This window comes from Salvelinus alpinus, chromosome 2 (assembly GCF_045679555.1).
Source record: "Salvelinus alpinus chromosome 2, SLU_Salpinus.1, whole genome shotgun sequence".
NCBI classification, from domain to species: Eukaryota; Metazoa; Chordata; class Actinopteri; order Salmoniformes; family Salmonidae; genus Salvelinus; species Salvelinus alpinus.
In genome coordinates, this window is record NC_092087.1 from 98,181,694 (window position 1) to 98,200,853 (window position 19,160).

Sequence of the window (19,160 nt, forward strand, 5' to 3'; positions counted from 1 at the left end):
CATGTTTTTAAATGTATGTAAACTGTGAAGTATTTTGTCTGTAATGTATTTTTCGTTACGTGTCGGGTCCCAGTAAGACTAGCTGTCACCGTTGCCGTCGGCTACTGGGGGATCCTAATAAGTCACATGTTAGGACCTCTAATCTCCGTTCCCTGTGTGTGACTGGGATTCTGTAGCCATTCACATCAGTACAGCATTTTGCCATCACAATCTCCATTCATTCAGCCTGTACATTCATTGCTTTAGCCTGGTTATTTCTAAGCATTTCCTATTTGTTTTTATATTTTATTTAACCTTTATTTAACTAGGCAAGTCAGCTAAGAACAAATTCTTACTTACAATGCCGGCCTACCCCGGCCAAACCGGAACCCGGATGACACTGCGCCAATTGTGCGCCGCCCTATGGGACTCCCAATCACGGCTGGTTGTGATACAGCCTGGACTCGAACCTATAGACATATAGGTCCTGGATGGCAGGAAGCTTGGCCCCCGTGATGTACTAGGCCGTACGCACCACCCTCTGTAGCACCTTGCGGTCGGATGCCGAGCAGTTTCCATACCAGGCGGTGATGCAGCCAGTCAAGATGCTCTCAGCGGTGCAGCTGTAGAACTTTTGGAGGATCTGGGGACCCAGGCCAAGTCTTTTCAGCCTGCTGAGGGGGAAAAGGTGTTGTCGTGCCCTCTTCAGGACTGTGTTAGTGTGTGTGGACCATGATAGATCCTTGGTGATGTGAACACAGAGGAATTTGAATCCCACTACAGCCCCGTTGAAGTGATGGCGGTGTGCTTGGCCCTCTGTTTCCTGTGTTGTCCACGATCAACTCTTTTGTCTTGCTGATGTTTAGGGAGAAGTTGTTGTCCTGGCACCGTACTGCCAGGTCTCTGACCTCCTACCTACTAGGTGTCTCATCGTCGTCTGTGATCAGGCCTTCCACTGTCGTGTCGTCACGAAACAAGATGGTGTTGGAGTCGTGCGAGGCCGTTGTGGGTGAAGGTAGTATAGGAGGGACTACGCTTGCACCAGTGAGGGGCCCCGGTGTTGATGGTCAGTATGTGTTGTTCCCTACCCTCACCACCTGGGGGCGGCCCGTCAGGAAGTCCAGGATCCAGTTGTAGAGGGAGATGTTCAGTCCCAGGGTCCTTAGCTCAGTGATGAGCTTGGAGGGTACTATGGTGTTGAACGCTGAGCTGTAGTCAATGAATAGCATTCTCATATAGGTGTTCCTTTTGTCCAGGTGGGAAAAGGCAGTGTGGAGTGCAATAGATATTGTGTCATCTATGGGTTTTTATTTATTTGTACTATTTTCTCCATTGTAATAATTCTCCAATAATAGTGAAGACATCAACACTATGAAATAACACATGTAGTAACCAAAAAAGTGTTAAACAAATCAAAATATATTTTATATTTGAGATTCTTCAAAGGAGCCACCCTTTGCCTTGATGACAGCTTTACACACTCTTGACATTCTCTCAACCAGCTTCATGAGGTAGTCACCTGGAATGCATTTCAATTAACAGGTGTGCCTTGTTAAAAGTTAATTTGTGGAATTTCTTACCTTCTTAATGCGTTTGAGCCAATCAGTTGTGTTATGACAAGGTAGGGTTGGTATTCAGAAGATAGCCCTATTTGGTAAAAGACCAAGTCCATATTATGGCAAGAACAGCTCAAATAAGCAAAGAGAAACGACAGACCATCATTACTTTAAGACAATACGGAAAATTTGAAGTACTTTGAATGTTTCTTCAAGTGCAGTTGCTAAAACCATCAAGCGATATGATGAACCTGGTTCTCATGAGGACCTCCACAGGAAAGGAAGACCCAGAGTTACCTCTGCTACAGAGGATAAGTTCATTAGAGTTACCAGCCTCAGAAATTGCAACCCAAGTAAATGCTTCACAGAGTTCAGGTAACACTGGGCTCCCGAGTGGCGCAGCGGTCTAAGGCACTGCATCTCAGTGCAAGAGGCATCATTACAGTCATTCCTCCAATTTGCTTACCGCCCCAATAGGTCCACAGACGACGCAATCACACTGCACACTGCCCTAACCCATCTGGACAAGAGGAATACCTAAGTGAGAATGCTGTTCATTGACTACAGCTCAGCATTTAACACCATAGTACCCTCCAAACTCGCCATCAAGCTCGAGACCCTGGGTCTCGACCCCGCCCTGTGCAACTGGGTCCTGGACTTCCTGACGGGCCGCCCCCAGGTGGTGAGGGTATGTAACAACATCTCCACCCCGCTGATCCTCAACACTGGGGCCCCACAAGGGTGCGTTCTCAGCCCTCTCCTGTACTCCCTGTTCACCCACGACTGCGTGGCCATGCACGCCTCCAACTCAATCATCAAGTTTGCAGACGACACTACAGTGGTAGGCTTGATTACCAACAACAAATTAGACGGCCTACAGGGAGGATGTGAGGGCCCTCGGAGTGTGGTGTCAGGAAAATAACCTCACACTCAACGTCAACAAAACAAAGGAGATGATCGTGGACTTTAGGAAACAGCAGAGGGAGCACCCCCCTATCTACATCGACGGGACAGTAGTGGAGAGGGTAGAACGTTTTAAGTTCCTCGGCGTACACATCACGGACAAACTGAAATGGTCCACCCACACAGACAGCGTTGTGAAGAAGGCGCAGCAGCGCCTCTTCAACCTCAGGAGGCTGAAGAAATTCGGCTTGTCACCAAAAACACTCAAAGTTTTTCAGATGCACAATCGAGAGCATCCTGTCGGGCTGTATCACCGCCTGGTACGGCAACTGCTCTGCCAATAACTGTAAGGCTCTCCAGAGGGTAGTGAGGTCTGCACAACGCATCACCGGGGGCAAACTACCTGCCCTCCAGGACACCTACAGCACCAGATGTCACAGGAAGGCCAAAAAAGATCGTCAAGGACAACAACCACCCGATCCACTGCCTGTTCACCCCGCTATCATCCAGAAGGAGATGTCAGTACAGGTGCATCAAAGCAGGGACCGAGAGACAGAAAATCAGCTTCTATCTCAAGGCCATCAGACTGTTAAACAGCCATCACTAACATTGAGTGGCTGCTGCCAACATACTGACTCAACTCCAGCCACTTTAATAATGTAAAAATGTATGTAAAAATGTAGCACTAGCCACTTTAAACAATACCACTTCATATAATGTTTACATACCCTACATTACTCATCTCATATGTATATACTGTACTCTATACCATCTACTGCATCTTGCCTATGCCGTTCTATACCATCACTCATTCATATATTTTTATGTACATATTTTTATTAATTCCTCTACACTTGTGTGTATAAGGTAGTTGTTGTGAAATTGTTCGGTTAGATTACTCGTTGAATATTACTGCATTGTCGGAACTAGAAGCACAAGCATTTCGCTACACTCGCATTAACATCTGCTAACCATGTGTATGTGACAAATAAAATTTGATTTGATTTGGTTTGAATCCAGGCTGTATCACATCTGGCCATGATTGGGAGTCCCATAGGGCACAATTGGTCCAGTGTTGGCCGGAGTAGGCCGTCATTGTAAATAAGAATTTGTTCTGAACTGACTTGCCTAGTTAAATAAAGGCTAAATAAAATACATCAAATAAAAACAGACACATCTCAATTGCTGAAAAGAAACCACTACTAAAGGACACCAATAACTGTTGAGAGTGGCCTGTTGAGAGTGTCCTGTTGAGAGTGGCCTGTTGAGAGTGTCCTGTTGAGAGTGGCCTGTTGAGAGTGGCCTGTTGAGAGTGTCCAGTTGAGAGTGGCCTGTTGAGAGTGGCCTGTTGAGAGTGTCCTGTTGAGAGTGTCCAGTTGAGAGTGGCCTGTTGAGAGTGGCCTGTTGAGTGGCCAGTTGAGAGTGGCCTGTTGAGAGTGGCCAGAGAATGGCAAGTAGATGGAAAAGTGGTCTGTTGTGTTAGCGACAATGCAGTTAACATAACCAAAGCCATGATCATTTTAAAATGGACCCATCATCCATGTCTTGCCCACACAATCAACCTGATTGTAAGAGATGCTCTGAAGGTGATGAAGCCCACTGTGGACAAAGTGAAAGCAGCTGTGGAATACTTCCACAGGAGCACAGTAGGTGCTGAAAAACTAAAGTCTACACAACGCCAGATGGGGATGCCTGAGCTGAGGCCATAACAAGACTGCACTACAAGGTGGAATTCAACATTTTATATGTTGAAGCGGTTTCTTGAGTCAAAGAATGCCATCGTCTCTACCCTGGCCATTGTCAATGCACCTGTTGATGCTCTGACCCAAGAGGAATGGGAGGTGGTGGAGGAGGTGTGCAGAGTCCTGGAACCCTTTGAGCAGGTCACTGTGGAGATCAGTGGAGAGAGGTACAGTAAGCAGTTATTACTACATCATTATTTAATCCAGTATTATATATGTAGATGAGAATGTAGTATCAGTAGACAAAACATGAACCTGAACTAATAAGTTACTGTTCTCTCTTTTCAGCTATGTGACAGCCTCAATAATGATACTCCTGTGTAAAGGTCTGCAGCGAATCACAGCCAGCCGCCAGAGAGAAGCAAATGTAACCACAGGACACGTGACAGAGTTGATGGACACCCTATGTTCATCAATGGACAGAAAGTTCCACAGAATGGAATATAATTTATTTGCACTTTGTTTATTTACATTAAAAATATATACTTTAAATGCAAATGTTTAATAGCATCCTTTTTCATAACAAACCAATGCATTTTTAAATACATTGTGGTTAAGGTAGAGTATGATTTCATTTAATAATTTAATTAGAATTGTTTAAACACCAATCATAGTCAAACTTTCGCAAACTGTTTGACTTGAAAAAATACAAAACTTATTTTTTTAAAGAGCCGTTTAGAAGCCAACAGAGACAGCTCACTGAAAAGAGCCGGAATGTCCATCACTAAAAGTTCCGCCAACCCAATTCCAAAAAAGATAAGAATACTATAGAAGAAGTTTCAGTGGAAGGTATTCAAGCCGCTTCACGGATTAGTTTACATAAACATCACCATTACTTCCAAACCAAATGGTATAAAGATTTAAGATGATCTTACTCGGAAGTATTTAGTGAATTGCTCAATATGCGCATCAAGCGCAGCCTTGACTATCTTTAGAACACAGCAAGGTATTCTCGCGATAACAGCACAGATCTTGTTCTAGGAAAGGAGGGAGTTCGAAGTTATGCTAGCTAGCTGTTGTTAGTACCTATAACTGCCTAACTAGTCAACTTTTTAAACGTCAAGTTCCAAGGTAAGACCTGATCAAGCTGTATAATAAATTCTATAACGTGTCCATATTATTTAAAAGTCGGATTATTTGCCGACGTCTATCCGATCAACATGTGTCGACAATTTGTCGATTGAGCTAGCTAGCTAACTAGGGGATTCGAAACGTCTAGGTAACCAACGTTATCTATCTTAGGCAAGTTGTTGTGATCACATTATTTCTGTTCATCAACACTACTGTCAACTACGACGTGTGAATCGTCCATTTTTAAAATGACCGAGTAATCCGTAGTTATTAGGCAACCCTGGTAGCAGGTTAGCATGGCTAGTTGGTTACTAGTTCACGTTAGTAACTCTGGTCCATGGCGTTACATGCGGCTTGACCCTTCATCCCTTCATTGACCCTTCATCTTTCCAATTGTGCAATGTTAGTGACTTTGCTAAAGTACTGACCAACTTTTCTTTGTATGCTCATTTCAAACATCATGTCGCGACTTTCGGACACTTTTTATTTAACCCCAGACTAGCTTTGCTCCAGGCGCATGCGTCGGATCAGCAGTACGAGTTGTACATGCGAATGGACTTGCTTATAGGGTAGATTTTTATTTCTTTAACCTTTATTTAACTAAACCCTAACCCGGACGACGCTGGTCCAATTGTGCGCTGCACTATGGGACTCCCAGTCACGGCCGGGTTGTGATACAGCCTGGAATTGAACCAGGGTTTATAGTGATGCCTGTAACACTGAGATGCAGTGCCTTGGACTGCTGCGCCACTTTGGAGCTAGCTAACATGCATCTTCTTGCCCACCAGAGATAGGGGCCCCAAAAGGCTCGTTGACCATGGACATAGCCTCCTATGTCACATAGGAATATGAAGCTACTGAAAATGTTGCCAGCTAGTTACCCTCTATATTCTAGTGCAGCAAGCTTGTAAATAAACACTTCACCATGGACATCGTAGCTCCTGTAAATGTTGGTCTCTCTCTGTCTCTGTCTCTCTCTGTCTCTCTGTCTTGCTCTCTCGTAGAAGCTACAGCAACCTTGTAAACAGTTGACCACCATGGACATTGAGGATGACACGACGGTGTTCGCCACTCTTAAGTCGTTTAAGAGTTTCATCTCTCTCCCGGACACGTCTCGGAACCAGGGAGAACCAGCCCCGGTGCAGAGCCACGTCCTACAGAACCAGTACCTACAGAGATTACAGGTGGGTAGAGTAGGACAGACACACACAGAGCCACGTCCTACAGAACCAGTACCTGCAGAGATTACAGGTGGGTGGAGTAGGACAGACACACACAGAGCCACGTCCTACAGAACCAGTACCTGCAGAGATTACAGGTGGGTAGAGTAGGACAGACACACACAGAGCCACGTCCTACAGAACCAGTACCTGCAGAGATTACAGGTGGGTGGAGTAGGACAGACACACACAGAGCCACGTCCTACAGAACCAGTACCTGCAGAGATTACAGGTGGGTGGAGTAGGACAGACACACACAGAGCCACGTCCTACAGAACCAGTACCTGCAGAGATTACAGGTGGGTGGAGTAGGACAGACACACACAGAGCCACGTCTTACAGAACCAGTACCTGCAGAGATTACAGGTGGGTGGAGTAGGACAGACACACACAGAGCCACGTCCTACAGAACCAGTACCTGCAGAGATTACAGGTGGGTGGAGTAGGACAGACACACACAGAGCCACGTCCTACAGAACCAGTACCTGCAGAGATTACAGGTGGGTGGAGTAGGACAGACACACACAGAGCCACGTCCTACAGAACCAGTACCTGCAGAGATTACAGGTGGGTGGAGTAGGACAGACACACACAGAGCCACGTCCTACAGAACCAGTACCTGCAGAGATTACAGGTGGGTGGAGTAGGACAGACACACACAGAGCCACGTCCTACAGAACCAGTACCTGCAGAGATTACAGGTGGGTGGAGTAGGACAGACACACACAGAGCCACGTCCTACAGAACCAGTACCTGCAGAGATTACAGGTGGGTGGAGTAGGACAGACACACACAGAGCCACGTCCTACAGAACCAGTAGCTGCAGAGATTACAGGTGGGTGGAGTAGGACAGACACGTAAGGAGAGACACAGAGAGACGCACACACCTGCCCTGGTGCAGCGCCACGTCCTACACCAACAGTATTTAGAGGACAGAGGTGGTGGGACTGAGACACACATTGTATTGTTCTGAATTACAGGAGACTGTAGAGAAAAGGTACAGTCTGAAACCTGTGTATGTAAGCCACAGAAAGTGACTGTGTGTCTCTGTGTGTGTAGTTGCTGGAGGCAGCAGAGAAGGTTCAGTCTAAGACCCAGCTGATCCAGATGGACCAGGAGAAGAGACAGATGGAGATCAGTCACAAGAGAGCACGCATCGAACTGGAGAAGAACGCTACGCTGAGCGCTAGGGACTTTGAGGTATGTAACACACCCACACCTGGAGGTAACACACCCCTACCTGGAGGTAACACACCCCTACCTGGAGGTAACACACCCCTACCTGGAGGTAACACACCCCCACCTGGAGGTAACACACCCCCACCTGGAGGTAACACACCCCCACCTGGAGGTAACACACCCCCACCTGGAGGTAACACACCCACACACACCCACCTGGGGGTAACACACCCCACCTGGGGGTAACACACCCCACCTGGAGGTAACACACCCCCACCTGGAGGTAACACACCCCCACCTGGAGGTAGTACACCCCCACCTGGAGGTAACACACCCCCACCTGCAGGTAACACACCCCCACCTGGAGGTAACACACCCCCACCTGGAGGTTACACACCCCCACCTGGAGGTTACACCCCCCCACCTGGAGGTAACACACCCCACCTGGAGGTAACACACCCCACCTGGAGGTAACACACCCCACCTGGAGGTAACACACCCCACCTGGAGGTAACACACCCCACCTGGAGGTAACACACCCCCACCTGGAGGTAACACACCCCCACCTGGAGGTAACACACCCCCACCTGGAGGTAACACACCCCCACCTGGAGGTAACACACCCCACCTGGAGGTAACACACCCCCACCTGGAGGTAACACACCCCCACCTGGAGGTTACACACCCCCACCTGGAGGTTACACACCCACACCTGGAGGTAACACACCCACACCTGGAGGTAGTACACCCCCACCTGGAGGTAGTACACCCCCACCTGGAGGTAGTACACCCCCACCTGGAGGTAGTACACCCCCACCTGGAGGTAACACACCCCCACCTGGAGGTAACACACCCCCACCTGGAGGTAACACACCCCCACCTGGAGGTAACACACCCCCACCTGGAGGTAACACACCCCCACCTGGAGGTAACACACCCCCACCTGGAGGTTACACACCCCCACCTGGAGGTTACACCCCCCCCACCTGGAGTTAGTACACCCCCCCACCTGGAGGTAACACACCCCACCTGGAGGTAACACACCCCACCTGGAGGTTACACACCCCCACCTGGAGGTAGTACACCCCCACCTGGAGGTAGTACACCCCCACCTGGAGGTAGTACACCCCCACCTGGAGGTAGTACACCCCCACCTGGAGGTAACACACCCCCACCTGGAGGTAACACACCCCACCTGGAGGTAACACACCCCCACCTGGAGGTAGTACACCCCCACCTGGAGGTAACACACCCCCACCTGGAGGTTACACACCCCCACCTGGAGGTAACACACCCCCACCTGGAGGTAACACACCCCCACCTGCAGGTTACACACCCCCACCTGCAGGTTACACACCCCCACCTGGAGGTAACACACCCCCACCTGGAGGTAACACACCCCCACCTGGAGGTAACACACCCCACCTGGAGGTTACACACCCCACCTGGAGGTAACGCACCCCCACCCGCCTGGAGGTAACGCACCCCCACCCGCCTGGAGGTAACGCACCCCCGCCTGGAGGTAACGCACCCCCACCCGCCTGGAGGTAACGCACCCCCACCTGGAGGTTACACACCCCACCTGGAGGTAACACATCCCACCTGGAGGTTACACCCCCACCTGGAGGTTACACACCCCACCTGGAGGTAACGCACCCCCACCCGCCTGGAGGTAACGCACCCCCACCCGCCTGGAGGTAACGCACCCCCACCCGCCTGGAGGTAACGCACCCCCACCCGCCTGGAGGTAACGCACCCCCACCCGCCTGGAGGTAACGCACCCCCACCCGCTTGGAGGTAACGCACCCCCACCCGCCTGGAGGTAACGCACCCCCACCCGCCTGGAGGTAACGCACACCCCCCCCCCCCCCCTGGAGGTAGTGGTCCTGTAGATGGTAGAGGCCCACGGGGGACGGTAGAGGCCCACGGGGGACGGTAGAGGCCCACGGGGGACGGTAGAGGCCCACGGGGGACGGTAGAGGCCCACGGGGATGGTAGAGGTTCTGTAGAAGGCAGATAAAAGGTCATGAATATACTGAACGTGGGATATCAGGAGAGCTGTAATAAAGGACCGTCTCTGAATGTGTTTAAAGGTTACAAGCTACACTGAGGCAGCATAGATAATGTAACAATAACAACTAATGACTAAGAACACAGCTCACGTTGTGCCCTGCACACCATCCCACCAGTCCTGCACACCATCCCACCAGTCCTGCACACCATCCCACCAGTCCTGCACACCATCCCACCAGTCCTGCACACCATCCCACCAGTCCTGCACACCATCCCCACCAGTCCTGCACACCATCCCACCAGTCCTGCACACCATCCCACCAGTCCTGCACACCATCCCACCAGTCCTGCTCACCATCCCACCAGTCCTGCACACCATCCCACCAGTCCTGCACACCATCCCACCAGTCCTGCACACCATCCCACCAGCCCTGCACACCATCCCACCAGTCCTGCACACCATCCCACCAGTCCTGCTCACCATCCCACCAGTCCTGCACACCATCCCACCAGTCCTGCACACCATCCCACCAGTCCTGCACACCATCCCACCAGTCCTGCACACCATCCCACCAGTCCTGCACACCATCCCACCAGTCCTGCACACCATCCCACCAGTCCTGCACACCATCCCACCAGTCCTGCACACCATCCCACCAGTCCTGCACACCATCCCACCAGTCCTGCACACCATCCCCACCAGTCCTGCTCACCATCCCACCAGTCCTGCACACCATCCCACCAGTCCTGCACACCATCCCACCAGTCCTGCACACCATCCCACCAGTCCTGCACACCATCCCACCAGTCCTGCTCACCATCCCACCAGTCCTGCACACCATCCCACCAGTCCTGCACACCATCCCACCAGTCCTGCACACCATCCCACCAGTCCTGCACACCATCCCACCAGTCCTGCACACCATCCCACCAGTCCTGCACACCATCCCACCAGTCCTGCACACCATCCCACCAGTCCTGCTCACCATCCCACCAGTCCTGCACACCATCTCACCAGTCCTGCTCACCATCCCACCAGTCCTGCTCACCATCCCACCAGTCCAGAGATATGAGGGAGTCCTGGTGTTGTGAAGGATGGAGAGGAGCTTGCCTGTCTCTGTGACTGCTGGAAGGAGACTGGGGGCGAGGCAGGAGTTGGGGATCTGGGACCCAGTATGACTGCTTGTGATTGGCTGACCTCACACAGTGTGATAAGGCCCCTGGCAACCATGACCCCTAGCAACCAATGGGTTTGGCTAGGGCCAGTTGATGCCTCCTGCAGGTGTTAGACAGTAACAGAGTATCTGAGAGGGCTGTGAGGATGAGATGGTGTGCTGAGAGACACAGGCAGGGAATTCATACCAGTTTGTTTGATATTCTTTGTTTCCTGGTCTGTTCCGTGTTCTGTGTTCTAAATTTCGTGTTCTGACTTCTATGGCCCACGTTCTAATTGTTCCAGCGTGAGGTGGACCGTAACCAGGACCTGCTGGGACGAATCAGACGCCTGGAAGAGAGGGAGGCGGAGTCTAGCCAGAGCCTATCGGAAAAGGCAGAGGCAAACCGTGCTCTCCGTCGGACCCTGGATTCTCTCAACAGAAGGGTGGAGGAGAGGGACGAATGGCTCAACACCTCTAACCAGGTACACCTGTAACAGGGTTCAGATTATACCATCACTCCTCTAACCAGGTACACCTGTAACAGAGTTCAGATTATACCATCACTCCTCTAACCAGGTACACCTGTAACAGGGTTCAGATTATACCATCACTCCTCTAACCAGGTACACCTGTAACAGAGTTCAGATTATACCATCACTCCTCTAACCAGGTACACCTGTAACAGAGTTCAGATTATACCATAACATCACTCCTCTAACCAGGTACACCTGTAACAGAGTTCAGATTATAACATAACATCACTCCTCTAACCAGGTACACCTGTAACAGAGTTCAGATTATAACATCACTCCTCTAACCAGGTACACCTGTAACAGAGTTCAGATTATACCATAACATCACTCCTCTAACCAGGTACACCTGTAACAGAGTTCAGATTATACCATAACATCACTCCTCTAACCAGGTACACCTGTAACAGAGTTCAGATTATACCATAACATCACTCCTCTAACCAGGTACACCTGTAACAGAGTTCAGATTATACCGTAACATCACTCCTCTAACCAGGTACACCTGTAACAGAGTTCAGATTATACCATAACATCACTCCTCTAACCAGGTACACCTGTAACAGAGTTCAGATTATACCATCACTCCTCTAACCAGGTACACCTGTAACAGGGTTCAGATTATAACATAACATCACTCCTCTAACCAGGTACACCTGTAACAGGGTTCAGATTATACCATCACTCCTCTAACCAGGTACACCTGTAACAGAGTTCAGATTATACCATAACATCACTCCTCTAACCAGGTACACCTGTAACAGAGTTCAGATTATACCATCACTCCTCTAACCAGGTACACCTGTAACAGAGTTCAGATTATAACATCACTCCTCTAACCAGGTACACCTGTAACAGAGTTCAGATTATACCATAACATCACACCTCTAACCAGGTACACCTGTAACAGAGTTCAGATTATAACATCACTCCTCTAACCAGGTACACCTGTAACAGAGTTCAGATTATACCATAACATCACTCCTCTAACCAGGTACACCTGTAACAGAGTTCAGATTATACCATAACATCACTCCTCTAACCAGGTACACCTGTAACAGAGTTCAGATTATAACATCACTCCTCTAACCAGGCACACCTGTAACAGAGTTCAGATTATACCATAACATCACTCCTCTAACCAGGTACACCTGTAACAGAGTTCAGATTATAACATAACATCACTCCTCTAACCAGGTACACCTGTAACAGAGTTCAGATTATACCATAACATCACACCTCTAACCAGGTACACCTGTAACATAGTTCAGATTATAACATAACATCACTCCTCTAACCAGGTACACCTGTAACAGAGTTCAGATTATAACATAACATCACTCCTCTAACCAGGTACACCTGTAACAGAGTTCAGATTATACCATCACTCCTCTAACCAGGTACACCTGTAACAGAGTTCAGATTATACCATAACATCACTCCTCTAACCAGGTACACCTGTAACAGAGTTCAGATTATAACATAACATCACACCTCTAACCAGGTACACCTGTAACATAGTTCAGATTATAACATAACATCACTCCTCTAACCAGGTACACCTGTAACAGAGTTCAGATTATAACATAACATCACTCCTCTAACCAGGTACACCTGTAACAGAGTTCAGATTATAACATCACTCCTCTAACCAGGTACACCTGTAACAGAGTTCAGATTATACCATACCATCACTCCTCTAACCAGGTACACCTGTAACAGAGTTCAGATTATACCATCACTCCTCTAACCAGGTACACCTGTAACAGAGTTCAGATTATAACATCGCTCCTCTAACCAGGTACACCTGTAACAGAGTTCAGATTATACCATAACATCACTCCTCTAACCAGGTACACCTGTAACAGAGTTCAGATTATAACATCACACCCCTAACCAGGTGCACCTGTAACAGAGTTCAGATTATAACATCACTCCTCTAACCAGGTACACCTGTAACAGAGTTCAGATTATACCATAACATCACTCCTCTAACCAGGTACACCTGTAACAGAGTTCAGATTATACCATAACATCACTCCTCTAACCAGGTACACCTGTAACAGAGTTCAGATTATAACATCACTCCTCTAACCAGGTACTCCTGTAACAGAGTTCAGATTATACCATAACATCACTCCTCTAACCAGGTACACCTGTAACAGAGTTCAGATTATAACATAACATCACACCTCTAACCAGGTACACCTGTAACAGAGTTCAGATTATACCATCACTCCTCTAACCAGGTACACCTGTAACAGAGTTCAGATTATAACATCACTCCTCTAACCAGGTACACCTGTAACAGAGTTCAGATTATACCATAACATCACTCCTCTAACCAGGTACACCTGTAACAGAGTTCAGATTATACCATAACATCACTCCTCTAACCAGGTACACCTGTAACAGAGTTCACATTATACCATAACATCACACCTCTAACCAGGTACACCTGTAACATAGTTCAGATTATAACATCACTCCTCTAAACAGGTGCACCTGTAACAGAGTTCAGATTATACCATACCATCACTCCTCTAACCAGGTACACCTGTAACAGAGTTCAGATTATACCATAACATCACTCCTCTAACCAGGTACACCTGTAACAGAGTTCAGATTATAACATCACTCCTCTAACCAGGTACACCTGTAACAGAGTTCAGATTATACCATACCATCACTCCTCTAACCAGGTACACCTGTAACAGAGTTCAGATTATACCATCACTCCTCTAACCAGGTACACCTGTAACAGAGTTCAGATTATACCATAACATCACTCCTCTAACCAGGTACACCTGTAACAGAGTTCAGATTATAACATAACATCACTCCTCTAACCAGGTACACCTGTAACAGAGTTCAGATTATACCATAACATCACTCCTCTAACCAGGTACACCTGTAACAGAGTTCAGATTATACCATAACATCACACCTCTAACCAGGTACACCTGTAACAGAGTTCAGATTATACTATAACATCACTCCTCTAACCAGGTACACCTGTAACAGAGTTCAGATTATAACATAACATCACTCCTCTAACCAGGTACACCTGTAACAGAGTTCACATTATACCATAACATCACACCTCTAACCAGGTACACCTGTAACATAGTTCAGATTATAACATCACTCCTCTAAACAGGTGGACCTGTAACAGAGTTCAGATTATACCATACCATCACTCCTCTAACCAGGTACACCTGTAACAGAGTTCAGATTATACCATAACATCACTCCTCTAACCAGGTACACCTGTAACAGAGTTCAGATTATAACATCACTCCTCTAACCAGGTACACCTGTAACAGAGTTCAGATTATAACATCACTCCTCTAAACAGGTGCACCTGTAACAGAGTTCAGATTATACCATAACATCACTCCTCTAACCAGGTACACCTGTAACAGAGTTCAGATTATAACATCACACCCCTAACCAGGTGCACCTGTAACAGAGTTCAGATTATAACATCACTCCTCTAACCAGGTACACCTGTAACAGAGTTCAGATTATACCATAACATCACTCCTCTAACCAGGTACACCTGTAACAGAGTTCAGATTATACCATAACATCACTCCTCTAACCAGGTACACCTGTAACAGAGTTCAGATTATAACATCACTCCTCTAACCAGGTACTCCTGTAACAGAGTTCAGATTATACCATAACATCACTCCTCTAACCAGGTACACCTGTAACAGAGTTCAGATTATAACATAACATCACACCTCTAACCAGGTACACCTGTAATAGAGTTCAGATTATACCATCACTCCTCTAACCAGGTACACCTGTAACAGAGTTCAGATTATAACATCACTCCTCTAACCAGGTACACCTGTAACAGAGTTCAGATTATACCATAACATCACTCCTCTAACCAGGTACACCTGTAACAGAGTTCAGATTATACCATAACATCACTCCTCTAACCAGGTACACCTGTAACAGAGTTCACATTATACCATAACATCACACCTCTAACCAGGTACACCTGTAACATAGTTCAGATTATAACATCACTCCTCTAAACAGGTGCACCTGTAACAGAGTTCAGATTATACCATACCATCACTCCTCTAACCAGGTACACCTGTAACAGAGTTCAGATTATACCATAACATCACTCCTCTAACCAGGTACACCTGTAACAGAGTTCAGATTATACCATAACATCACTCCTCTAACCAGGTACACCTGTAACAGAGTTCAGATTATAACATCACTCCTCTAACCAGGTACTCCTGTAACAGAGTTCAGATTATACCATAACATCACTCCTCTAACCAGGTACACCTGTAACAGAGTTCAGATTATAACATAACATCACACCTCTAACCAGGTACACCTGTAACAGAGTTCAGATTATACCATCACTCCTCTAACCAGGTACACCTGTAACAGAGTTCAGATTATAACATCACTCCTCTAACCAGGTACACCTGTAACAGAGTTCAGATTATACCATAACATCACTCCTCTAACCAGGTACACCTGTAACAGAGTTCAGATTATACCATAACATCACTCCTCTAACCAGGTACACCTGTAACAGAGTTCACATTATACCATAACATCACACCTCTAACCAGGTACACCTGTAACATAGTTCAGATTATAACATCACTCCTCTAAACAGGTGCACCTGTAACAGAGTTCAGATTATACCATACCATCACTCCTCTAACCAGGTACACCTGTAACAGAGTTCAGATTATACCATAACATCACTCCTCTAACCAGGTACACCTGTAACAGAGTTCAGATTATAACATCACTCCTCTAACCAGGTACACCTGTAACAGAGTTCAGATTATAACATCACTCCTCTAAACAGGTGCACCTGTAACAGAGTTCAGATTATACCATAACATCACTCCTCTAACCAGGTACACCTGTAACAGAGTTCAGATTATACCATAACATCACTCCTCTAACCAGGTACACCTGTAACAGAGTTCAGATTATAACATCACTCCTCTAACCAGGTACACCTGTAACAGAGTTCAGATTATACCATCACTCCTCTAACCAGGTACACCTGTAACAGAGTTCAGATTATAACATCACTCCTCTAACCAGGTACACCTGTAACAGAGTTCAGATTATAACATCACTCCTCTAACCAGGTACACCTGTAACAGAGTTCAGATTATACCATCACTCCTCTAACCAGGTACACCTGTAACAGAGTTCAGATTATACCATCACTCCTCTAACCAGGTACACCTGTAACAGAGTTCAGATTATACCATAACATCACTCCTCTAACCAGGTACACCTGTAACAGAGTTCAGATTATAACATAACATCACTCCTCTAACCAGGTACACCTGTAACAGAGTTCAGATTATACCATAACATCACTCCTCTAACCAGGTACACCTGTAACAGAGTTCAGATTATACCATAACATCACACCTCTAACCAGGTACACCTGTAACAGAGTTCAGATTATACTATAACATCACTCCTCTAACCAGGTACACCTGTAACAGAGTTCAGATTATAACATAACATCACTCCTCTAACCAGGTACACCTGTAACAGAGTTCACATTATACCATAACATCACACCTCTAACCAGGTACACCTGTAACATAGTTCAGATTATAACATCACTCCTCTAAACAGGTGGACCTGTAACAGAGTTCAGATTATACCATACCATCACTCCTCTAACCAGGTACACCTGTAACAGAGTTCAGATTATACCATAACATCACTCCTCTAACCAGGTACACCTGTAACAGAGTTCAGATTATAACATCGCTCCTCTAACCAGGTACACCTGTAACAGAGTTCAGATTATACCATAACATCACTCCTCTAACCAGGTACACCTGTAACAGAGTTCAGATTATAACATCACACCCCTAACCAGGTGCACCTGTAACAGAGTTCAGATTATAACATCACTCCTCTAACCAGGTACACCTGTAACAGAGTTCAGATTATACCATAACATCACTCCTCTAACCAGGTACACCTGTAACAGAGTTCAGATTATACCATAACATCACTCCTCTAACCAGGTACACCTGTAACAGAGTTCAGATTATAACATCACTCCTCTAACCAGGTACTCCTGTAACAGAGTTCAGATTATACCATAACATCACTCCTCTAACCAGGTACACCTGTAACAGAGTTCAGATTATAACATAACATCACACCTCTAACCAGGTACACCTGTAACAGAGTTCAGATTATACCATCACTCCTCTAACCAGGTACACCTGTAACAGAGTTCAGATTATAACATCACTCCTCTAACCAGGTACACCTGTAACAGAGTTCAGATTATACCATAACATCACTCCTCTAACCAGGTACACCTGTAACAGAGTTCAGATTATACCATAACATCACTCCTCTAACCAGGTACACCTGTAACAGAGTTCACATTATACCATAACATCACACCTCTAACCAGGTACACCTGTAACATAGTTCAGATTATAACATCACTCCTCTAAACAGGTGCACCTGTAACAGAGTTCAGATTATACCATACCATCACTCCTCTAACCAGGTACACCTGTAACAGAGTTCAGATTATACCATAACATCACTCCTCTAACCAGGTACACCTGTAACAGAGTTCAGATTATACCATAACATCACTCCTCTAACCAGGTACACCTGTAACAGAGTTCAGATTATAACATCACTCCTCTAACCAGGTACACCTGTAACAGAGTTCAGATTATAACATCACTCCTCTAACCAGGTACACCTGTAACAGAGTTCAGATTATAACATCACTCCTCTAAACAGGTGCACCTGTAACAGAGTTCAGATTATACCATAACATCACTCCTCTAACCAGGTACACCTGTAACAGAGTTCAGATTATACCATAACATCACTCCTCTAACCAGGTACACCTGTAACAGAGTTCAGATTATAACATCACTCCTCTAACCAGGTACACCTGTAACAGAGTTCAGATTATACCATCACTCCTCTAACCAGGTACACCTGTAACAGAGTTCAGATTATAACATCACTCCTCTAACCAGGTACACCTGTAACAGAGTTCAGATTATAACATCACTCCTCTAACCAGGTACACCTGTAACAGAGTTCAGATTATACCATACCATCACTCCTCTAACCAGGTACACCTGTAACAGAGTTCAGATTATACCATCACTCCTCTAACCAGGTACACCTGTAACAGAGTTCAGATTATACCATAACATCACTCCTCTAACCAGGTACACCTGTAACAGAGTTCAGATTATAACATAACATCACTCCTCTAACCAGGTACACCTGTAACAGAGTTCAGATTATACCATAACATCACACCTCTAACCAGGTACACCTGTAACAGAGTTCAGATTATACTATAACATCACTCCTCTAACCAGGTACACCTGTAACAGAGTTCAGATTATAACATCACTCCTCTAACCAGGTACACCTGTAACAGAGTTCAGATTATACCATAACATCACTCCTCTAACCAGGTACACCTGTAACAGAGTTCAGATTATAACATCACTCCTCTAACCAGGTACACCTGTAACAGAGTTCAGATTATACCATAACATCACTCCTCTAACCAGGTACACCTGTAACAGAGTTCAGATTATAACATCACTCCCCTAACCAGGTACACCTGTAACAGAGTTCAGATTATACCATAACATCACACCTCTAACCAGGTACACCTGTAACAGAGTTCAGATTATAACATCACTCCTCTAACCAGGTACACCTGTAACAGAGTTCAGATTATACCATAACATCACTCCTCTAACCAGGTACACCTGTAACA

At 46.6% G+C, this 19,160-nt stretch overlaps 1 protein-coding gene across 1 annotated transcript in view; it reads left to right on the forward strand.

The window, feature by feature from the left end:
* The first annotated feature begins 5,125 nt into the window (after positions 1–5,125).
* Positions 5,126–19,160, forward strand: part of LOC139541916 (mitotic spindle assembly checkpoint protein MAD1-like) — a 54,907-nt gene continuing 40,872 nt past the window's right edge. The window contains exons 1-4 of the mRNA XM_071346813.1: positions 5,126–5,251; positions 6,256–6,435; positions 7,531–7,671; positions 11,123–11,302. Coding sequence (XP_071202914.1) covers positions 6,289–6,435; positions 7,531–7,671; positions 11,123–11,302 — 468 coding nt within the window. The 5' untranslated portion in view covers positions 5,126–5,251; positions 6,256–6,288. The remainder of the gene's footprint in view (positions 5,252–6,255; positions 6,436–7,530; positions 7,672–11,122; positions 11,303–19,160) is intronic.